The following is a 24,776-nucleotide window of genomic DNA, read 5'->3' on the forward strand; positions in this document are numbered from 1 at the left end:
TTCTGTGTCCACTCCCAGGAGCTGGGGCGGGGGGAGGGAGCGAGGGCAGCGGTGCCCCTCTGCAGACAGATGTGGGGCAGGGGGCTTGCATGCAGGTGCTGCCGCCACCACCCCGTGCCACTACCTCCCAGGAGCAGGGCTTGGGGGGCGAGGGCAGTGGCACTCCTCTGTGAGCCATGCAGGTGCTGCCCACCCCGCCAGACACAGCAGGGTGAAGCTTGCATATGGCAGCCATCACCACTGCCACCCACTGCCCTGCACTTTGAGTGGGGGCAGGAAAGAGTCTCCCCCACGGCAGCAGCCGCCACCACCCACCACCTCCCGCTCCACATCCAGCCGCCGCCACCAGAAGGGGTACACCTGTTAAAAAAGGTTGAAAACCCCTTGTCTAGAGCATACATCAATCATATTTCCAGGCAATGTGGAGAACAACATCCCTTTAGCCTAAAGGTGCTCATATTGGGGTGTTTTTTAGGCATGAATCAGGCTGTTTGTAGACATTAAAAAAAGCAAAACAAAAAACAGCACTTTACTTTAAACTTAATGAGCTCCCTTACCAATCCCAGTGTATGCCCATAAGAAGCAGCACATTATTTGGACTCAGCTCACCCAACATCTGTATAGATTGGGTGCTTTAGTGGGGCTTTTTTGGTACTTTTATCTAATAGCTGATTGACTCAGCTTTAGATAAAAGCACCTGCCTGATCTATACAGATGCTGTGGAGCTGGGCCAAAGTAACATGCAGCTTATGGAGTAACGTACTTTTTTTAACATCTGCAAGCAGCCTATATGCTCCTTTGAATACTATGATGGAACTAGAAAATTGCCTGTCATGAATGACATGGGGGGGCGGGGGGGAGCGGGCAGGGACGGAGCAATGCCACCCAGTGCCCTGTAGTGCAACCGCTTTCCTGCCGGACCTGTGCACCCACCCAGCCACCCCATCGTGTCCGGCCCCATGGGGCCCACCCTCCGCCACTCCCAGTGTGGCCCTGTGCACCTCCCACCCTCTGCCGTAAAAAAGCAGCCGCACCGCTTCTAGAAGTCCCGCAGCTTTTGCAGGCAACCCCACCCCCCAGCCAGCGCTCACAAGGCGGGGGGTACTGGTGCTCCCACCTGCCCACCGGCAACACAGGGAGTGCGGCCTGACAGGGAGTGCACCGGTGCACCCCCTACATATCGTCACTGGCCACCACAAACTTCCCCTTCCCTTTCCTTTCTCCCCTCTTCCCAGCCACCTCCCCCTCCCTGCTGGCTGCTGTTGGGGGTGCAGCAGCTCCCTCACCCTCTCTGTTTGTAACGCGCCAGGCCCTCGCAGCCAATCGGTGTGCACCCTCTTGGCGGCACATGTGCAGTTGGCCCAGAGCACTATGGACCGACAGAGACTAAGGCTTTTATTATATTAGCATTCTGGCTACAGAATCTACCTGATCTACGTGATCATAGGTATGCAGAAGCAGATTGCCAAAATAATTTTCATTTTATCTGAGGGCAGGATTTCCTGTAATTCTAAAGGCCATATTCCGACACCATTGTATTGAATAACACTTTACTCTGCAAAGGGCTCTATTGGTTTCAGATGAACCTCTTGTGCAATTTCAGCAAGGGTAGCAGCATTTTGCTCTAAGTAACTAGAACTGTGCAACTGTAACATTTTTAAATAGCAAAGATATGAATGGATTCAGTGATATAATCTAAATGATTAAAGTATGTATGTCACAGTCTCTTAAGAATAACTGCAAGTGATGAAAATCTCAGCAAGAATGATGGTATCAGGCAGTTCACTCATGTTTAATCATGCAGGATGCATGAATCTTTACACTATAAAGCATTTGATCCGTGGTACCATATTGTTAAGAACCTGTTGAAAGAACCAAATGTCAAGGATAATTCAGCGACAGTCTCTTAAGAATAACTGCAAGTGATGAAAATCTCAGCAAGAATGATAGCATCAGGCAGTTCACTCATGTTTAATCATGCAGGATGCATGAATCGTTACACTATAAAGCATTTGATCCATGGTACCATATTGTTAAGAACCTGCTGAAAGAACCAAATGTCAAGGATAATTCAGCCACTAAACCAACTGTAGTGGGAAACAAGGATCATATCAAGACCAATTTGGAGTGGATTAGCAAGCAGGGTTTAGTTAACTCTGTACCATTTACAGAATGTATTGAAAATCCATTCTTAATGAGGCTTGGAAGATGGAAAAGATTGTGAGAAAAGAGTCAGGGCCATTAACCCTGGCATATTATAATGCCCTTGAGAATATAATACTTTTCACAAGGTCAAGCTTTTACAAAGCAATTATTAAGGATATCCATAATATCAGCATACCAACATATTTATACATAAAGCCTTTTTTACCTTTAGGGATTCTGAATAGATTTCCACAATGATTATGATTTAATTTTAATCAAAATATTTTCTAGATCCAGACAACTTATGGCAGTGATAAAGAATGACTTTTTTTTAAATATGCTTTTATGTTGACCTGGATCCTTTCATATTATTCAGAGGCAGAATTCAAATGGGACTTTTCCTGTAGTAAGGACTGCTGGATCAAGCCTATAAAAGTCATTTCATAAGGGATTCTTCATTCTCCGGAAGACATTAATAATACATTCTTTGCTTAATGTTGATCTATAGATTTAAATTTACCCATGAACTTTGTAAACATGCTGAATTCTCCAAAAAGCAATGCTAAGTAGACTGTATAAAGCCTATACCATAGAATATACTTCCACTCCTTTAAGATGCTACAACTGAGTTGCGTTTTACCTTATACATTTTAAAGAAAGCATAATGTTCCTTAGGAGATTATGTCAAGCAATATACATTTTAGGAGATCAGGAAAACATCTTAGTGATAGTGTTGTCCACCAGAACTTAATTAATTTATGAACTATAGTTAATGATAAGTTGGCTAATTCAGTTTCCCTGGTGGGGTGGGGGGATACAACTGGTCAAACCCTGAAGTGTAACTAAACTGAAGAGTGCATTCAGAAGAGTGGATCAGAGTGTGAGGACTAGCTTTGTGGTGTTTGCTGTAATAGGGAGGAGGTACATGAAACTATTTTCATCCAGCTACTACCAGAGAAAATATAACATACAGGTTTCCCTCATTTTATGCTGCACATGTGTTCCTGGAAAACAGCACATAACTCAAATTCACATAAAGGGAACCCATTTTACAATGTAACAAATAGGGATACATTACAAGACCTTAACTGTACTGACCCCTAGACCCATTTCTACTACTTTTACAAGATAATTTTGGTATTTACCAACAGCAGACAGTACACACAAGCACACAGCACTATCATAATGGGGTTGGCAACTGCAGAAACATGTGTCACAGATAACAAGCAATAAGCACAGACCCAGACAGGAGACTATATTTTTGTGCGTGTCACTCCCACAATGCACCGCACAAAGCAGCTGACGGCAGGCTTCCACCACACCGATTGCATAAGAGTGAATTTACCTCACGTATAATAAATTTTTGGTATAAAAAGGGACACTGCATAAGAGTGAATTTGCACATACAGAACCCACATAAAGTGAGGGAAACGTGTAGTTTTATTCAAGGAAAATTGTATCAGAAAAATTTAATATCCTTCTATGACAAGAAAACCAACTCCTTGAAAAAGGACAATGCAGTGGACTTAATTTGTCTAGACTGAAAACTTTTGACACAGTAATTTATGGACAGTTATTGATCAGACTGGAGAGGACAGGGATCAACATTACAAACGAGGCAAGTAAGGAATTGGCTCAAAGAGAGATTACAGAGGGTAATGTTGAAAGGCAGGTTATCTGACTTGGAGAGTGGTTATCAGGGATCTGTCTGAGGATGTATCTATCCTGTTTAGCCTTTTTATCAGCAACCTTAGTAGTAGAACTAGAACTCTCCTCATGCGATTTGAAGATGACACTAAGATAGGGAGTATTGTCAGATTGAATACTAGATTATTTTACAAGAGGCTTTAGATAATCTTGTGGAATGGAACATTAGCAATTAAATTTAACAGCGTGGAGTGTAAAGTCAGGTACTCAGAGATTAAAAACCAACACTTTGGTTATAAGAGTGGGCACATACACTGGAAACTACTGAGGAAGAGAGGAACTCGGGGGTCAGACTTGATGATCTATTGAGGTCCCTTCCGACCCTAACATCTATGAATCTATGAACCTAAGTGTATTGATTGATTGGATGACTGTGAACTACCAATGTGATGTGGTTATGAAAAGGCTAAAGCAGTTCTAGCATGTATGAGGTGAAGTATCTCCAACAGAGAGAAGGAAGTACTACTGCCATCATACAAGACGCTGATAAGACACCAAGAAGACAGTGTGCAATTCAGATCACTGCTCTTCAGGGAAAAAAAATTACTTAAATTGAACAGGTTGACAAAGGGCCAGTATGGTTAAGGAAATGAAGGCTTTTTTATATGAAAGAAGGAACTTGACTTGTTTCATTTAACAAAATAGGGTTTGAGAGGAGACATGATTACTTTTTAGAAGTACATTTAGTGGGGTAAGTGTTAAGGAAACAGAAGACTTTTCTAGGAGGAGAAACAACACTGGACAAGATTGAAGGCTATAAACCAGGGGTCAGCAACCCCCAGCATGTGCCGAGTACAGCACGTAAGGCCATTTTGCTCAGCAAACCAAAAACCAGCCTGGGCTCTAAGCAGCAGCTGCGAGCCACAAAGCCTGGGCTGCTCCCAGAAGGCAGCTGGGAAGCTGCAGGCCCTGCTGCAAGATCCGTGGTTGGCAGCAGCTACCCAGAGCCTGGGCTGGTTGCAGCCAGGAGGCTGCAAACATCTGCTCTGGGCTCCGGCATAAGCTCTATACCAACGAGTGTACGTGCGCCTCAGAGCAAACGGTGGGGGAGGAGCCTGAGGCAGTGCACCCCCAGCCTCTTCCCCGCTGCCAGCACAGAGCTGATGACTGGGCTTCAGAGCCCGGTGCAGTTGTTTGTAGCCAGCCTGGGGCATCTGCAGCAGGCAGGCTGCAAACAGCTATGCCAGGCTCCACAGCCCCAGCATCAGCTCCATGCTGGCAGCAACTACACATGCACCTCAGAACGGACAGCAGGAGAGCTGTGCTGCCTCAGGCCCTATTCCCACCGTCCGCTCTGAGGAGCGCGTGCACCTGCCAGTATGGAGCTGATGCCAGAGCCCAGAGCAGCTGTTTGCAGCCTCCCGGCTGCAGCCGGTCCAGGCTCTGGTAGCTGATGCCAACCACGGAGCCCAGGCTGCTTGCAGCAGGGCTTGCAGCTGAGCCCACCTGACTCCCACCTGTTCTGAGCCCACCCCCGACCCAGCCCCCCACCAGGATGAGGCTAGTACTGCCCCTTGCCAGGAGAACCGCACCTTTTGTGGGCTTAGCTGTGTGGGGTGGTTGGGCTGATGGGCAGGTTCCGGGCCAGGGCCTCGGCCAGCTGCACTGCAGCCCAGGGGCTGGCTCCCCAGGGAAGCACAGGGGCTCCGGCGGGAACAGGGCCTTGGACTGTCCGAAGTTGCTGTCGGACTTTGTCCAGTGGCCCAGGAGCCCAGCTCCATGCACCCACGCATCTGGTTCTGTGCATTTGTCTGCCTCTGTCTGGTTTTGCGTGTCTGTGTGCGTGCACATGTCTGGTTCAGGATGTATGTGTTCTTGTCTCTGTTCTGGGTGTGTTCTGGTTCTCTGTGTTTGTACACATGGTTCTCTGTGTGCATGTGTGTATGTCTGGCTCTCTCTCTGCTCTCTTTTTCTTTCTCTCTCTCCTCCTATTTGTCTTTTTTCTCTCTCTCTCATTGCAACATGCTCAACAAAAAAGGAATACAAAACAACAAAGGCAACATTTATGATTACTAAATATACTAATATGCAGTGTGTCCTGCTATCTGCCCCCCCACCCCCCGCCCTCATTTTGTTTTTCTGGCATGCCGGCACTCCGGCACTTTCCAAGGTAGACATTGTGGTTTTTTTCGGCACTCCAGCCAAAAAACATTGCCTACCCCTGCTATAAACTGACTATGAACAAATTCGGATGGAGATTTGATCTATCAGAGAAGTGAAAGTTTGTGGTGGTCTTCTTAGCCAAGTAGTGGATGCAAAGAATGTGAATTGTTTTAACACTGTGAAGTTTAATGGAAGTATAATAGCCTATAGAGCAAGAGGATAGAGAGTTCTTGGTTCAAAAAACACAGTGTATGACATAATTAAAGTAAAACTTGAGCCCCCTTAACAAAAATTTGGTAAATTAAAATAATCTATTGAGTATCCTTTTCATGCTGCTATTTCAGAGCAGTCAGCATACCATTTTATGGTCCTGATTTTTAGATATTATTCTGTTTTCATAGATGCAATTTTTAGATGCACAAAATTTCACCCAACTGATTTTCAAATAGAAATGGACTAAATCAAATCATACTTAATATTCATAGATTAACTGGGCTTACCTGAGCCATGGAGGCTTGAGGATTGCCAATTAAATTTTTAAATGTACGTCTGGACACCCACTTGAGCTGATGAAAAAAGGAAGTTGTGTATGTAATTTGTCTGAAATTGAACTTTGTTTTCTTTTTATTTCCCAAAGAAATATTCTCTAGTACTGCTTTTGTTTCTCTGTAGTATGTAGAACTGGAATACTGCTCTGCTAACTTATCTGCCAAAGTCTTTTCATGGTTGATGTATTCTTCAACATTATTTTCTGGTTGAAGAGAAAAAAAAAATGTTATCTCTTATTGAATTCACAGGAAAAAAAAGAATTATCCACCAGTCATGCTTGTTCTTTTTATTACTGATCAATGGGATAGCAATTATTTGGTGAAATTAATTAATTTGTAAATCATTTGGTGAAATTAATTAACGCAGTCTGGTAGCAACAGATACAAAATACTATAAATAATTTACAATTCTACTAAGCAGAAATTATCTGTGTTTTGACTACATGTAAATCACAGAAACTACAGATTGTGTCTCACAGCAAGCTGACCTGATAAAGTCTGCCACTGAATTTCAAAGCCAAGATACTGTTAAACCATAATACATGAACGAGTCTCCTCTAGAGCTCCCTGCAGATAGTCAATCTCTTAAGCTGCTGAAATTGTTTTAGAGCAGCCCTCTATATGGCTGTTTTCTGGAGAGATCTCCCAATTCCCACAGGAATGGATTTCTGCTATAGCAGTTGTTTCCCACCCTGCCTTCCCCCTCCCCCTCAATTTTAGCCCAGTTTCTGTTTTTCAGAGGACAAATAGAGCATATGTATTTGCCATATTATCTATCAAGTGTTTAATGCAAATAGAATCTTGTAAATTCTATGCATTTCCTTGACCAGATGATATCACATTACATAAATATACAAATATGTTTGTGTGTGTGCAAGCGCACATGTGCACATGTACATATAAAATATAATATACACACATTATCTAGTTGTACATAATATCTAGTCACTGAAGAGGACTAAGCAACAGAGACATTTTACCTAGTCTGAAATGACAATATAAGAAAAATGTAGCTCTAGTTTTGCAAAATTGCCATTTAAATTTACCAGCCTACTTGCTTGCCATTTAGTAGGATGATGGTGGAAAGTAAATAACTAGTGAGCGATCCACCTATTCACTTCCATGTGTAAGTGTGTGTCTGTGTGGGTATGTATAGAAGCAATGCAAGTCACAGAAGCAGTCCCAATCTGCCATATGCCAGTAAATTGAAAACTAAGAAACTTCAGATGCCAAGGGACCCATTGTCTGTAACTTTCTCTCTCTCTCTCTCTCTCACACACACACACACTGTGCACACAAAGCTATTGGTTATGCCAGACACCTAAAAGTTAATTTTGACAGGAAAGATAAATGCAAAATATTTTGTCACAGTGCAGATCAGTTTTTACTCCACAAAGAACTTCAGTGTCATACCCAAGTCAGCTTCATCTGTCTTGTTCAATGCCACAGCAGTTGAGTCTCCGTTAATGACATCCAGAAAGAAATCAGCAGGATTGTTATATGGCTCACACTCATAACCTGCAAGGAAACAGTATTAGGTCTCCAAAACAAGTCATTCTACAGATAGCAAAATGTTTTGCAGTCCATTTGTTCATGAGTCAGATCCCAATCCATTTACTTGTGCTGAATAATAACTTAGAATCATAGAAAGTTAGGGTTGGAAGGGACCTCAGGAGGTCATCTAGTCCAACCTCTTGCTCAAAGCAGGACCATCTCCAACTAGATCATCCCAGTCAAAGGTTTGTTTAGCGGGGTTTTGAAAACCTCCAGGGATGGAGCTTCCACCACCTCTCTGGGTAACCTGTTTCAGTGTTTTACTACCCTCCTACTGAGAATATTCTTCCTAGTATCTAACCTAACTTCCCTTGCTGCAACTTGAAACTGTTGCTCCTTCTGGCATCTGCCATCACTGAGAACAGTCTAACTCCATCCTTTTTTAACCCCCTTCAGGTAGTTGAAGGCTGTGATTAAAGCACTCCTCAGTCTTCACTTCTCTAGATTAAATAAGCTGAGTTCCATCAGTCTTTCATCAGAAGTCATGTCCCCCAGCCCACTCACCATTTTTGTTTCACTCTGCTGGACTCTTTCCAATTTGTCCACATCCTTTCTGTAGTGGGGGGCCCAAAATTGGACACAGTACTCCAGATGTGGCCTCACCAGTGCTGAATAATCACCGGAGGAGAATAATCACTTCCCTTGATCTAGTGGCAACACACCTACCAATGAAGCCCAGTATGCCATTAGCCTTCTTGGCAACAAGGGCACACTGCTGGATCATATTCAGCTTATTGTCCACTGTAACCTCCAAGTCCTTTTCTGCAGCTCCCAGCTTGTATTGGTGCATGGGGTTGTTCCATCCTAAGTATAGGACTTTGCACTTGTCCTTGTTGAACCACATAAGATTTCTTTTGGTCCAATCCTCCAATTTGTCTAAGTCACTCTAAATCCTAGCCCTACCCACCAGCGTATTTACTACTCCCCCCAGCTTGGTGTCAACTGCAGACTTGCTGAGGGTGCACGCTATGCCATCTTCCAGGTCGTTGATGAAGACATTGATCAAAACCGGCCCCAGAACTGACCCTTCGGACACTCCACTTGATACTGGCTGCCAACTAGACATTGAGCCATTGATTACTACTCTCTGAGCCCAATGCTCCAGCCAGTTTTCTATCCACCCATACTTCCTTAGCTTGCCTGCAAGAATATTGTGGGAGACTGAATCAAAAGCCTTGCTAAAATCAAGGTACACCACATCTACAAGTCTCTCTGCATCCACAGAGCCAGTCACTTCATCATAGGAGGCAAACAGGTTGGTCAGGCATGACTTGCCCCTGGTGAATCCATGTTCACTGTTCCTAAGAAATGAATTTCTTGAGGATCTGCTCCATGATTTTTCCAGGGATGGAGGTGAGGCTGACTGGTCTGTAGTTCCCTGGATCCTCCTTGTTCCAATTCTTAAATATGGGCCCTTTTCCTATCATCTGGGACCTCTCTTGATTGCCATGAGTTTCCAAAGATAATGGCCAATGGCTCTGAAATCACATCAGCTAACTCCCTCAGCACCCTTGGGTGCATCGCATCTGGCCCCATGGACTTGTACACGTCCAGTTTTCTAAGTAGTCCCTAACCTGTTCTTTCAGCACTGAGGGCTGCTCACCTCCTCCCCATACTGGGCTGCCCGATGCAGTAGTCTGGGAGCTGACCTTGCCTGTGAAGACTGAGGCAAAAAGGCATTGAGCACTTTAGCCTTCTCTGCATCCTCTGTCACAAGGTTGCCTCCCCCATTCAGTAAGGGGCCCATGCTTTCCCTGATCCTCCTCTTGCTACTGACATACTTGCAGAAACCTTTATTACCCTTCACATCCCTTGCTAGCTGCAACTCCATTTGTGCTTTAGCCTTCCTGACTTCATCTCTGCATGCCTGAGCAATGTATATTCTTCCTTAGTTATTTGTCCAAGTTTCCACTTCTTATAAGCTCCCTTTTTGTGATTAATTTACTAAAGAGTTCCCTGCTAAGCCAAGCTGGTCTTCTGCCATACTTGCTAGTCTTCTTGTGCATTGGGATGGTTTGTTCCTGTACTCTCAGTAAGGCTTCTTTGAAGTACAGCCAGCTTTCCTGGAGTCCTCTTTTCTTTATACTGGCTTCCCAGGGGATCCTGCCCATGAGTTCCCTGACTAAGTCAAAGTCTGCTTTTCTGAAGTCCAGTCCTGCTTTTCTGAACTTGCACCATAAGTAGCTCCACTGGCCCTACTAGTTAATCTAAGTGCGTGTGTATATTCCAATCACGCCTTATCAAAGTTCCCATAAAAAGAAAAGCAGCATCTATGTGTCCTACTAAACTCTAACCACATGTCTGCTGTTGCTAATTCTTTTTTTGGCTAAATATCTTATACCTATTTGTATATTGGGATAATAAATGCTTTATTTTTCAGAATCTCAAACTAACTTCTGTATGGTATTATGTTTCCAGTTTAAATACAGAGTCACTGGCATTTCTTTCAGTTTTTGTGTTAGTCAGATGAGCCTCAGAGAAAACTAACACTGACATTATGCTCTTTGGGTCAATCTGATATCTATGGGAAGTTTTGATTTTGGTACTGATGTTTTGATAATGACATTATGGGAAGTTTTAATTTTGTAAAGACTGTAGAATCAGGTTATTGTTGAGATGCTTCAACTTTAACTTGAAAGTAACACTTTTATTACTATGATTACTTATTATTTTGCCATGTAATATGTACCAAAACTTTAAAATAGGTGTTAACATTTGTTAAAGTGCAATGCCAGTCTGAAAACAGACAGTAATACAGTAGCTTCTTGCTCAGCATACTAGTCCCAATATATTTTCCAAATTAAATATTCATATTGGAGGTAAGGTACCAGGGGAGCATTGTATTGTTTGTTAGTCAAGCCTAACTGAGACAGCTAAAAGACAGCAAGCTGGATGTATACCTTTGCACCTAAAGTGTTAGTGAAGATTTAATTTGAAGACTTTGACATTGTACATGCATCAACAGAATTTAGTTAGAATTGTTGTTATTGATAATACTGTGCAAGAAAGAAAGAAATAATCCAGTGTGACCTTGACATTCTAGATGGGACCCATTTTTTTGTCCTGAAAACACTGAGATGCATTAAATATGAATCTATGATTCAAGAGTCATTTTATTTTATTAAGCCATGTTTTAAAACAGAGCTACCTTTAAGCCACCACTTGCTCTGTGACTAAGGTTCCTTATTAAAAGCTCACCAATAGATTTGAAGTATTCAATAGCATCCCGAGCTGGCCCATGGTAGAGCATTCTTCCTGTGGCCAATAATGTCAAGTTATCAAACAGTCTGAATATGGAGTATCGTGGCTGGTGGATGGAAAAAATTATTGTTTTCCCCTGCTTTGCCATCCTGGATATAAAATGGAAAAAAACAGTGCTTGTTTATTTATCAGACTGAGAGGCAGGAGTGCCATCTTTCAGTATAATTCAGCCTGAGGAATGCAATGCAAGGTGAAAAAGGAACACCACAGTGTCCAGCCTATAAATATAATGACTGCATAGTGTTCTGTAGCGAAGGAAACAAATTCCTGTGGCATTCCTAAGAGCCATGAGTGCTGAACCTCTTTTGAGAAAAGATCATGGTAATTTCTTTGGAGTTACCGAGGGGTCGTGAACAAGGCACCTTCAGCCCTCTTTGAAAAAAATGCAAATGATGCAGGATGTTAGGAAACAGAGAAAACTAGCATTAACAAGGCATTTTGTTTGTTTTCCCAATTAATGTTTTTGTAGTTTGTTATAGGAAAACGCTAGCAGTGATAGCTGCCCCCATAACTAATATCCATCACTTCATCAGTTTGGTATGGTATGCAAGGTAGCCAAATTTCTCATGTAAGCAATAACACCAATCATCAAGAGGGACCCTTCAAAGCATAAGATTAGTAAATTTTCTCTATCTCCCCAGGATCTATAGAATTACTGCAAGGCATGGTTCATAATACCTGGGCAGATCCAGAGGGGGTGCAGTGGTACAGCTGCACTCCCTTTTTGGACTTTTGGACTGGACCACACTGTGGGAGAATCCCCTCACTTCCCGTCCATGATCAGAGGCATGTCCCTTCCCCTCCTCCCATCCCCTTCCTCCTGCCACTGCTGCTTTCCATGCTGTCTTGGAGGCAGGGAAAGTTTTAGAGCCTGTGCAGGGGCTGGGCTTAGATTTAGTCAGGCTGTGCAGAGGCTGGGCTCAGCTGCGACAAGAGACAGCAACAATAGTAGCCACAATAGGGGGTGGGGGAAGGGGTTTCTCCTGCCTGTGCCTGCTCCCAGGGGAACTGGGCAGGGAGGGAGAACCCATCCACCTACACATCATTTCTGCCACTGCCATGTTGCATTCTCAACTGAGCCCAAACCCCTGGAGCAGTCAAAAGCAGCTTTAAAGCCTCTCCCACCCTGGGAACAGCAGGGAAAGCATCAGAGCCAGATGGGGTAGGATTAGTGAGGGGGCATGACTCTGACCAGGGCAGGAAAGTGGGGTGGGACTTTTACGTGGTTTTAGGACTTTAGAAAGTTCCCAGGGGCTCCCCTTACCTAGTCTGTCCTCACCAGTGGGTGCAGGGGATAGGGTGGGGGAGAGGTTGGGAATGGGGGGTGCAGGCACCCCTACAGCATGGGTTGCTACCCCCGCACCCTCCTTTGTCATATCCTGGATCTACCCCTGCATAGTCCTGTGAGCAACTCCACTTAAGCTGGAGACAATTTATTACGGGCCTATTCCTATTTCCACGGAGGTCACAGCTCAGTAATAAGCACTTGCATGATTAATCCCTTTACTGGGTACAGTAGGTATTATATACTATTACTTGCAAGACAGAATTGGAAAGCTGGTTCTTTCTCAGTGATTCTATCACCATCACCTTTTCAGGAGAAGCAAGACAGCATTGGCAGTGCTGGCATCCAATCCTGTAGTTGGCTCATCTAAGAACAAGACTGCAGGGTCAGTAATGAGTTCCATTCCAATGTTCGTCCTTTTCCTCTCTCCCCCTGACACTCCACGAATAAACTGGGTGCCAACCTAAGGCAAAACAAGAGATTATCATTTTGTCTGACTTAAGCGTACTCAAGTAAAGAACATGGAACAACAAAACCACATAAAGTTCTAGAAGAGAACTGGGTGATTGCTTTTTACGAGTGATTTTTTGCCAATGATTCAAAGATTCCTTTTAACAGAAACTTCACATTCTGTATGTAATGGAATAATGCAAATCTAAAAATTCAGGAGAAAAGTCATTTAAAACTTTTCATCCATAATATAAACTTTTTCCAAAATTTATTTTTGGAAAACTGGTCACCAGTTTTCCTTTCCCCAGGAATGACTTTTCATGTCCTCCATAATTTTATGGTAGACACAAATGCTGCAGTGCAAAACCTGTATCTTCACTGAGATGAAAACAGACATCCAGATTGAGGTTTACTAACTCTTCTGTTATTACAATAGTCTATTCAACCAAAACTCACAGCTGCCAAACCTAAATCATTTTATTACCTGAAATAAGTTATTATTTGTTTTAATTATAACAACTCACGTGCCATTACCTTGGAATCTGCCACTTGTGTCAAACCAAGTTCCTCGATGATCTGGTTAACTCGTTGTTTCTTTTCCTGTTCAGGAACAGACTTTGGTAACCTAAGTGCTGCTGAGAACTGGAAGTTTTCTTTCACAGTCAGGGTTCCCATTACCACATCATCCTTCATAAACAAAATTGCATATTTAATGTTCGTTTCGGCACTCATTTCTTATGTTGTACATTTCATGCTGAGTTCATTTGTATGCGCGTGACAACTGCTAGAATGCTACAGGATGGATCTTCAAAACCTGAACATCACAACAGATATTTCCCTTCATGCATTTGTATGTCTGTGCAGTTCGTGGCAATACAGGAATATTCTACATGTATCAAATTGCTTAAATATCAATTAACTAACCAATGTGTACAGCTCCCTTAAGGCAGACCTCAAAGAGTCTTTTGTAGACCAATAAAGTGTAAACGAAACAGGAAGACAAAGAAAAAGGAAATAAAAATACAATCATTTTTAGTCTTGCCTTCTGTGGTCGAAAATTATCAACAAAAATGATTCTGGATTTAATCCTGCTTGATTTTGCGTACCCTGTGTAAAGTACTGAGCTCATTCAACTCCTATTAATCTTAATGAGGGTTGAAGACACTGAGCAGAACTAGTATCTGGCAATAATTAATTCCACAGTGAGGTAAACTCTTTGATAGCTTTGGAAAACTACAGATAAAGCAAAATAACAAGTGTAGAAAGATTATGAGTGTGACTCCATGAAGGGCTTTGAAACTGCTTATTTCAATTGAATTCTTTCCAGGATTTCTCATAACAGGGATGTGCAGACCATGCTCCTCCTGACCACTGTCAGGAGGAACATGCACAGGGAAGAGAGTTCGAAGTTATGTAGCTCTAGGGCAATCTTGCACAGTGCAGAGTACTGTGATCCCAATCCACCAATGCCCTTAGTGCAAACAAGTAGTTTAATTGGTGACTTGAATGTACACTTGCATGCTTCATGTAAGTATATATTATGTATAAATCCTACAAGGACTCTGAACAGTTGAGTTTGTGTTGCCTAGGGGTACACCAAAGTCGAAAGCTGTGTTTTCCTTATCAGATTTAAAGAGGTATAGAACAAGGCACTGAAGGGTTAAAGGAAACTGCAGAGCAGATGCAGCTGAGCTCATTCATTTGCAGTCTCACCTGCTATGTATAAAAGGAGGACGTAAAGAGAAGGGTCTTGATTTGCTCTTAGCAGGGGGAAGGAGGAGTTTTTACAGAGGAGTTGTTTATCCCTGATAAAGGAAATGGGTTTCTTTTGACTTTTCTTTGTCCAAATGCTTGGACATCTGTTTTGTGAGGGTGATATGCTAAGCATGTTTTGGAGAGGGGTTTCTTCAGATTTATTCTTTAGCTTTTTGTATGCTGCATTTAGGAGAGGGAAGGGAATGAGGGTAGGAATCTACTCACTTATTCTCACATTGAAGGAAAACACTTTCACACTTAGGTAAGGAGGCATCACCTCTAGGGAACAACCATTTAGCTGCATGTTTGTAGAAAGCTTTATACTTTCAAAAATACATTGAGCATAGTGAGTGTAGACACAGCAGGTGCAGCTGGTGGACTCAGACTGGTGGGGCAGGTGGAGTGTAGAGGGTGGGGAGGGGTGTTGCAGCTGGCCAGCAGCATGGGGCCAGGAGTTTGCAGTGGAGAATTACAGTGATAATAGCTGCAAGGTGGATCATTTTTCAATTGCACCTAAAATGTTTCTGTGGTATTTCCCCAAGAACCAGTCTTTCATCCCTACCAAAAGAAGGGGTAGATTTAGATGGATTTTCTGATATCTTTTTAATTCCAACAAATCAAAGATAAATTCAGAGTATGGAGACATTCCTTTCACGATTTCAAAGTCTGAGGTGTAGTTGCATATCACAGTTCAAACTTAATTTTAATATAGGGCCAGATCCTTCACTTCCACACTTACACCTGTAGAACAGGGACTGGCAGAAAACAAAAATCAATGGCCAAGTACAAACAGTCAAAAATCCAAACGCTGAATCAATTCAATCCTTTCAGGTTAATCCAAGCTGCATATATTAAACCTATAAGCAAGTGAACAGACTTCACTTTTGATTCCAGAAATGCAGCCACATGCCTAAAGTGTACCTGGCCAGAAGCTGGAAGGTGCTAGAGCATACCTCCCTGCTCTGCTTTTTGCCCACCCTGCAAGGCAGGGTTTGCAGAGGAGGTGCAAAGCAGCCTGAGATGCTGGGGGACTGTGAGTTAACTTTAATCTGGAGGGGATCCGGGACAGAAGTTCAATAAACTGATTTAACCTAACTCAGTTAAGTCTTATACTACATCCATGCAGGTTTATCTTAAACTGGCTTTAGCCATTTTGAAAGCAGTTTGTGCACTGAATTTCTGTTGTGTTACAGATTTGAACAGGTTTCTGATCACTTATACCAGTTTGTGTGTAATTTCTGTCCCTAGTGAGACTCCCCTCATACGTTTTGCTGGTGCAATCCTTGATAGTGGAAAACAGTTAAGGGCAATATGCTGTGTTGCATCATGCACTGTGTCATCTCCAATTTTTCTCTAGTTCGAAGGAATCCATAGGGAAAAGGAACCTCTTCCAAATTCTTGCAATAATATATGTGGATGACTGCTGCTTTATGAGCCTGGACATCCTTGGGAACTCTGTCCCAGTAGGAACCATGCTGCTACTAAGTAGATTTCCCTTCAGCTGTAGAAAAGCAGTCAAAGGGGATTAATACAGCTGCAAGTAGTGCTACTTTCTCCAAGAGTTATAAGGTGAAAGATACCTATACTCATCAGGGAAAAGTGTTATGGAGGGAGCCCTTCTCCAGACGAAAGAGAGCTCTCTGTGTAAGGCCAATATTGCAATGGAAACAGCATTTCTCACATTTTCTGTATGGCCAAGGAAGAATCTGGCGGGTTCACTCAGTGTGCTGACTCTTCGGAACTAATCCCAGGCATGGCAATTAACTTTATAACTTCTACTTTTTAAAGTAAAAGTATGGACTATAAATGAAATCAAGGACCATCTTTGACAAGCACGCTACAGCAAGTACATTATCTTAGACCAGTGGTTCTCAACCTTTTTAGACTTGAGGCATCCTTTGGAAAATGCCAGCTCTTAGTCTTCACTTGAATTTTGACTGCAGAAAAATAATAGAGCAATTCTTCTGTTGCAGAGAACTCAGAATGAGCACAATGTTTTTTTTAACACTGTAGATTCCTATTTGGAATCTCTGGGTTTATCTTGTGTGCAAACATGATTCATTTAATAGTTCCTGCTGTGCGCCACTCCGCAGCACCCCTGAAAGAAACTCAAGGCACCCTAGGGTGCTATGATACCCTGTTAAGAATCACCATCTTAGCCAGCTTGGGTGCATTTTTGTCCTAATGGATGTCTAAACAAAGAAGGCAGATACAGACATTTAAAATTTTCTTACCTGTACCACATACCCAGAAATACATTTAAAGTTGGCAGGCTGGGGAGCTCCATTTATCAAAATGTCTCCAGACAGTCCATGAGGATCTTTCCTTGCAGCCAGAATATCCAGTAATCTAAAAGAAGAAAAGCAGTCATCTTAAGAGCTCTGAGGTGTACATTTTAACTAGTCTGTAAGATAGAGGCCACAAGCCCAGCTAAGCACAAGCTCTTCCATACTGAAACTTTGCTGCTGACTACAGTTCATATTTAAAAGCCCCTCAAAGAACAGAAAATCATATTCTCAATCAAATAATTCTCCTGATTTTCTGTAAAGCTGTTTATAAAGGTAGCATATTAGGAAACTATTTACTTCAAAGAAATCAGTTACCCCTATTGTGCTCTTTTAAAAAAAAAAGTCATCTTTTTTAGTCAAATTTTGCATTATAATCAATAAAACTAATCTAAATTTATGCAAATTGAACTGAGGTCACAATCTTGCTCCTTGAGTCATAATCATCAATGCTGAATGCATATTATTTTCTGTTTGGAATGATTTCTCTACGTGGAGAACATGGCTAAGTAACAAGTCCTCTTATTGCTTCAGCACTTACGAAGATTTGCCACTGCCTGTGGGTCCCAGAATTGCATTCAGTCCTGGTCTCATAATCCCGCTGTAAAACAAAACCAATGTTTTTTTTATTAATTTGTATTTAATCTACAAAGTTGCTTCTTGCAATTGAATCCTTTTTTGGAATAAGGCTAACTTGTCTCAGATAATGATGACCCCTGCTTAGTTTTCTATTACTAACTTAAAAATAATTAACTCTTAACTCTTTCTCTCAAATATAAAATATATACAGGGAAATTATAATTAACAAATATTAAATGTATTTATATATTATTTCATATACATCTATACCATGCACAAGCTTGCAGCTGTAACAAGAAACTGTATTTTCAGCCGTCCCACTGTAGAACAGATGGTTACCATGAAAGAATGGGATTTATTATCTGACACAATGGAACTGTCTCAAACTCAGTAACAAATGTTTAAGAATGAGGAGAAAACGACCCAGGCGACTACAGGCTGTCCAACCTGCTCCCAATAGCATGCTAGTCTTTAAAAATAAATTAAAAGAAAGAAACATTTTAAAATGTGGAGGTAAATAGAATGTGGGGTAAATTCAATTTGAGTGTACCCAAAAGTAGATCATACCAGGTCAACCTTGATCTGGTTTGATATAGAACTGATTTTCTAAACAGTGGAAATGCAGCAGATCTAATCGACTTGGATTTCAGTTGAGCTTTTTGATGCATTTCCCATGATGCCTCATAGGAAATTAATAATTCTGTTGGAAAAGATGCAGTGTTCTACAAGAACTGTAAAGTAAAGTATGAGCTAAAGAGGTATGACAGTGGGTTGTGATGAAAGGGAAACCGTCAACCTGGGCAGACATTAAGGGAGTTCCTCAAGCATTGATTTTAGGACAATTCTTGTTTAATATTTCCATACATGACCTCAACAAAAAAAAGTAGTAAAGGTATATGAAATTGGCTGACTTCACAAAGTTGGGAGGTATCACCCGTGTAGAAGAAGATAAAATATATAATGTACAGGATAACCTTGAGTTCTGAGCAATAGAAAGGAGATGACATTTAATGGTGCAAAATGCAAGGTCATGTACTTAGGGACAACAGCAATAAAGTGGGAGCTCAGCAGTTGGAAACAACAGATAAAGAAAAACACTGAAGTCAGGGGTTGGCAACCTACAGCCCAGCCTACGAAGAGACTGGTTCCAACCTGTAGCAGCTCAGGGAATGGTAGCACACTCCAGCCACAGCAGCAGAGGGGGTATCCCTAAGGTCCTGTTGCCTAATTTTTTATATCTATTCCCATCATGGCATCTGCTGATGCTGGGGAGTGTGGGGCTGGGCTGGGTCACAAATGGTGGCAAAAGGTTGGCAACCACTGCTGTATGTCAGTCAGAAGCTTACTAGCCATCTGTCACTAGTGTGGTGTGGCTATGAAAATACCAAATGTGATTCTAGGATATATCCAGCACCAGATTTCAAGGAAGGATAGGGAAGTATCAGAGCTAGTATATGTGGCACTGGGGAGACCTTATGTGGAATATGTCTGGTCCTTATGAGAGAACAGAGTTTCGATTGTTGAGTCTAGCAAAAGCGAGACTGCGAAGGGATATAATGCTTCTTTATGAAAACATCATCTAAGAATAAACATCAGAGAGGAAAGAGAGACGTTTAAGGAAAGAACTATTTAAGCTTAATGAAAATGATGGAAAAAGAACAAATATATATAACCTTATCATGAATATATTTAGGCTGAAAATTAGATTTCTAATCATCAGAGGAGTGAGGTCTGGAACATCTTTCAATTGCAGTAATAAGGGCAAAAAACTAAACAGATTAAAAAGGGATTTATTTTCACCTACTAAAGGAATCTGATGATGTGTTTGCCTTAGCTTAATGACCCAGAAAGTCCCTTCTCATATTTTATTCCTGCTCCTTTTATTTGTATTTTGTTTGGCTTAACCTGGGAGCCTTTCAGGGCAGGAAATTGTCTTCCTACACATCTGCCAAGTCCTTAGCACACAATTGTTGCAATTATAACAACAACAATAATGCCAATTAATGGAAGGTTTAGTTTTCGATTAAATGATACCAGAATCAATTGAACTATACATGTTAAAATTGGGGGCATGGAAAATGGAGAGACACCCCTTCAAGTTTGGTGTCTCACAGTAATAGGAACAATGCTGTAGGGATGTATGGATATATGAACACTTACAAAACTGGAAAAAAAAGTTTCTCACTCTCTCATGTCAGCAGAAGACTTTTAAAAATGTGAGTAGACCTGTAGAGTATCATGTTCTCACTGGTGTCTGGAATCAAAATCTTTTCCAGACTAGTCTTCTCACAGGCAGCTGTGTATGGCTATATAACCAAATAAGTATTTGAATAGGGAGGAAAGTACTCTCTGGGATTTGTGTGACTGTAACATCTGACCATTATTTGCTAAAAATGTCTGAAGTAGCATTAAGAAGGCAGAAAGCTCTCTCGCTATCTCTATTTCCCTTTGAAATGATATATTATTGGTAGGTGAACAATTTCCACCAATGATAATACAAAGGAAATCCCAAGATAGCATTTACTGCTTCAGTGTCACTGAATTCTAGTCAACTCATCCTATGCCGTGATCCTTTATAATCAATGTATTTCGTGGTTTTCCCTCTCCCTTCCCTTCTGCATGTGTCTGGGGTTTCAGTTATAATGTAATTTTATTATTTGGTTATTTTATTTTCACACTAAACAAAAATACTAAAAATCCCTGTAACAGGTGTCTGAGAAACTGATACACCAATAATTAAAACTAAGAACATTTCAAATGGGTTTTTCTATTATGCTTAAAATCAAGCAAAGGTTTTACTGAGGTGATTAGTGATGGTGAGCACATTTTACATCTTGAAGTCCACCACAGCTTAAAGTATACCAGTAGATGTATGAAAAAAACTGATAGTGCCAGATCACTGGTAGCTACCAGGGTGAAACGTAATAGAAATATAAATTCATGCTTTCATGGTTGAAATAATGAGTTTTCTTCCTGTTATAGATCACCTGGAAACCAGTCATGGCTAATCACATTTGTTGTATAACACCAGAGAACTTATATAAAAAAACATGTTGCTACCTTCAACCCAGAGATAGTAATAGCTATTAATGATTAATAAAGAATTCAATATCAGCTTTATTGCTTCATTCAATTTCTGCCCATTCTTACTAATGCTTTTATTATTCAAACATGTAACCCTCCCAGTATGAGAAATCATCACCTGATTCCTCTTAAGTACCCATGTTTGGCAAACCTTCCAAGGTTTTTAAAAGACAACATGGGAATCATATTAAAGTAGTTGTGATCTACTTGTGAAGAATTAACACAATGACCTACCTGTCATGTGGAGAAAATCTGTGTGAACTGACTCTCTGCCCTGGGAAATGTCAAATAGATTTAATATTGTCTTTCCAGCTAATTGTTAAATAAAATATTAATTCTTAAGCTCATAAAGCAACTTCAGTTTATAGTTAACATGGTATATAGTTTAAAAACAAGATAATTTTAGAGTCATTATGAAAAAAGTCTGTTTAAATAAGTGTCTCTTGCATGTGTTATTATCAAACACAGGAAGGGTCTTACAGTCCTTTTTTCTGGCAGGACTATCTTCAGGTTTTACTTGAGAAAGGACTGCAGGACCTGGATCTATTGTGTGAAGTGCCAAAGCCTACTAGTTCATCAGTAGGAAGAGCTGTATTAAAACTAATACATATGAGAAACTGATACATGGTTATTCACATGGCAAAAATGAGAGTGAATAGTCTTTCAGCAAACAGATCGTAAACTGTGACCATCTCTTTAAGAATTGCTACCGAGGGTATTCAGATCTAGGGGTCTTGGTTCAATAAACCATCTGATTTTGCATCTGAATCCAAACTGCCCCAGGGTTCCTGGGAGTTCAGAGCTGAAATATTTCATTAGACCCATATCTAATTTACAGCACTTTGTTGAAATCACTGTTTGTCAAATTTGGGGTATGTTGCACACTTCTAGAAGAAATAGGAAAGTAGAAGAAGGGAAAGGGGAAAATATAAATGGAGGAAAAGCAGAAGAAAATAAAAACAAAGAATAGTTCTACAGTAACTCTTAGGATGTTGAAGAGTTTACAGTTTGGTTGCAGTGATGAACTGTTACTTTTTAATTAGACACAACAGAATCATAGGGGCATGTAGAAGTGTAACAAACTTTAAAAAAGAGTATTTGAGAACCTTTGCTGTAACTTCTGGAAAGCAGGTTTGATTTAGCAGTTTGATTAGAAATCAAGAGCTCTATATGATTTTTTTTTTAATAAAATGAAATATAATGCAACTAGCCTCTACTTGAATTCATATAACAGCTGTAGCTCCCATGATAAAAGAATGTGAGCTAGTAAATATGCAACATAATTAGTTGCATCTCCTAGTCTCCTTATTATGAAAATCATTGGCCTGCTGTTGGGGTGCAATTAATACATATCAAAATTGACAGATAGGATCTCATTGACTCTCAGGCATAAGTAGCTAGACACACTTGCTGCACTGTGGCTACTTCTGTTCCAGCTGATGCATCAAGATTTATTTCACTTACAAAGGCAGCATATTTCCAGTTGATACGAATGTCACGTTTCTGAATATCTGAAGATGTGTGCAGTTGATACAGAGCAAATTCCTTGGCCACGTTAAGGCATCGGTTGCTTTGACTTTTCCTTAAGGTGGGCAAAACCAGCTTAATCATACATATTTCAGTTTTCTGATGCTTGTATTAAATTTTTTTATTGTTTTAGCAATATGACCTCTTCTTCTCTACAAATTTTCCAAGCAAGACACTCAGCTATCCTGTCCTCCTTGGGTAAGGCTAATGCCTTTTTATATTAGGAAATGAAGCACAGGTATCATGTATACCCTTCCATCTAGGGCACTGCACAGACCACTTAAATTCATCCAGTATGAGAGTGTTCGTGTATACAACCTGCACTACCCTTCACATAGGTATGACTTTTGCTCTTCAGAGCTTGAAGACCTGGTATCAGGTATTTAAAAAACAAGTTAATTTATTTTACAAATAAACTTGTAGCCAGCTAATTTGTTTACCTTTGCTTCTGCCATAACCACTTTCAGTCTTTCAGTGCCTGTGTGGGGTGGGGGGGGTCATGGAGGGAGTGGATGGATTATGCTGACCACTGAAGAGCGGGAGCAGTTGGAGTTGGGGGAAGGGGCAACAGAGTCTTACCTTCCCTGGCACTCTGCCTTCAGGTTACAGCTGCTACAACTGCAGCTTCTGCAGTAGCAGTGTGGGCTTGGACTGCTGCCACTGAGGGCCAAGCTTTACATGGGGATGCAGTAACCCCATGGTGCAGGCTCCCTGAGAGATGCCCTTAGTGCCCTACTCACTCCCCTCCCCACTACCCAAAAATACATTACTGAGCACAGGGCTGCACCTGCCATGGGAAAGACTTCCCCAGGTGCCATTCCACTACCCCATTCACCATCTTGTTCTCCAGAAATACTATTGGGTGAGGGACCATGCCTGGCTTGCTACTATGGCTGGGCAGCATGGGGCTGTGCCTACTATAGCAAACACTGCAGGGGGTGCATTCTGGCGTCCCCTCTAAGTCAAGTGCCCCGGATGCCTCTCTCGCTTCCCCTTACCTCCAGTTATGCTACTAGCCATAATGTCTCTGGGAGCAGCTGACACGGTTAGATCCTCTCAGCTGCAGGCTATGGCTAGTAGCCATAATTTAACATATCAGGTGTGTATTGTGAAAAAGTTTCAATTATCTTAAGTGTATTTGTTTTTATCTCACTTGAAGCAGCTTGACATGACTTCCATTGCATGAAGACTCAAAAAAAACCCGTGTGGAAAAATAATGGTATGCTGAAAAATGTACGTGGTTGTTATTAGGCAGTTATAGAACAAAGCACAAGCACTCTCGTTAAGCTTCAACAACTCTCCATAACTGCTTGAACCAAAAGAGTCATAAAAAGGTAAGAAAGGGTTTTTAATTCCTTTTAGTATGCCACACTAAATTTACTCTACCAGATGCTGATCTATTGATAGTGGGCACATCTACACGTGTGCTTTAATGCTCAGTAACCTATTCTGCTGCACATTAAAGTGGTGCATAAAAACCCATGCTAATATGCTAATGCGCAGTAAAATAGGTTACTGCACAGTAAGCATCACCTAAAAAGTGTGCACTTATACTACTACACATTAGATCAGGCTAATGGCAATTTATTTAGTACCTCATATTGGAGCTACTACATTTAATGCGCATTAGGAAAAGCACATTAATGCATATGTAACTGCACCCACGAAGAACTAATTTCAAATTAATTCTTAACTGAAATCATATTAAGATGTCATCAACTTGTATGCAAAATTATCTTTAATTTCCAAGGGGGTTCCATACACTGAACAATGGCAGGCCATTGTTTTTCTTTTTATTATTCAAATCTTCCTTCTCTAAGAAATACATCTCAAGGATAAAGGAAATTATCCTTTTTATAAAAATAATCATACCCAGCTACTTCCAGAATTTTCAGTCTTAACTCAAAACTAGGGCAAGTTGATAAAAACATGTGTCCTAAGGTTCTAAATTAATAACCAGAAGCCCAAATAAAGAACCTGATTTTCAAAAGTACTGAATACAAAGTCAATAGGACGTAAAGAATCATAAAATCTGGCTGGAAAGGACCTACACCAGTAGAGGTGCATCAATACATGAGTCTGATATTGGATCAGCACCGATATAAAGAAAATGTTCTGTATCGGAAATTGGCCCAATGCGGCCAATAATTTGTCCAATAAATGCCTGTGCATATGCGCAGCCACATCGCAGCACATAGGCAGTGAGGAGTAGCACCGGTAGCATGGAGTGCTGCATGCAGCTGGTAAGTCTGGTGTGGTGGAAGGGGGAGGGGGAAGGACCATGGGGGGGGCAGGTCAAGGTGCTGTGGTGATGGAGGGTGTGGGGCAGGGGCAGGGGCAGGGGCTGCCCAGCCAGGGCTGGGGCAGGTGTGAGATGGAAGCTTGGCTCATCCGGGAGGACACAGTAGGGAAGCATGTGCCCCAAGGCAGGGCAGGGCGATCTGGAGCCGGGCTCTTCCCAGCTGGGCAGATCCAGGGGCACATGCCCCCCCA

At 41.6% G+C, this 24,776-nt stretch overlaps 1 protein-coding gene across 2 annotated transcripts in view; it reads right to left on the reverse strand.

The window, feature by feature from the left end:
- Nucleotides 1-24,776, reverse strand: part of LOC102381287 (ATP-binding cassette sub-family G member 2-like) — a 76,246-nt gene that overhangs the window by 11,240 nt on the left and 40,230 nt on the right. For both annotated transcript variants that reach the window (XM_025197230.1, XM_025197229.1), the window contains exons 3-9: nt 17,635-17,694; nt 17,043-17,157; nt 13,588-13,740; nt 12,909-13,066; nt 11,256-11,407; nt 7,917-8,021; nt 6,456-6,706 (exon numbers count right to left, since the gene is read on the reverse strand). In XM_025197230.1, the coding sequence (XP_025053015.1) occupies nt 6,456-6,706; nt 7,917-8,021; nt 11,256-11,407; nt 12,909-13,066; nt 13,588-13,740; nt 17,043-17,157; nt 17,635-17,694 (994 nt within the window). The remainder of the gene's footprint in view (nt 1-6,455; nt 6,707-7,916; nt 8,022-11,255; nt 11,408-12,908; nt 13,067-13,587; nt 13,741-17,042; nt 17,158-17,634; nt 17,695-24,776) is intronic.

The sequence above is a fragment of the Alligator sinensis genome, unplaced genomic scaffold, assembly GCF_000455745.1.
Source record: "Alligator sinensis unplaced genomic scaffold, ASM45574v1 scaffold125_1, whole genome shotgun sequence".
In the NCBI taxonomy this organism is placed as follows: domain Eukaryota; kingdom Metazoa; phylum Chordata; order Crocodylia; family Alligatoridae; genus Alligator; species Alligator sinensis.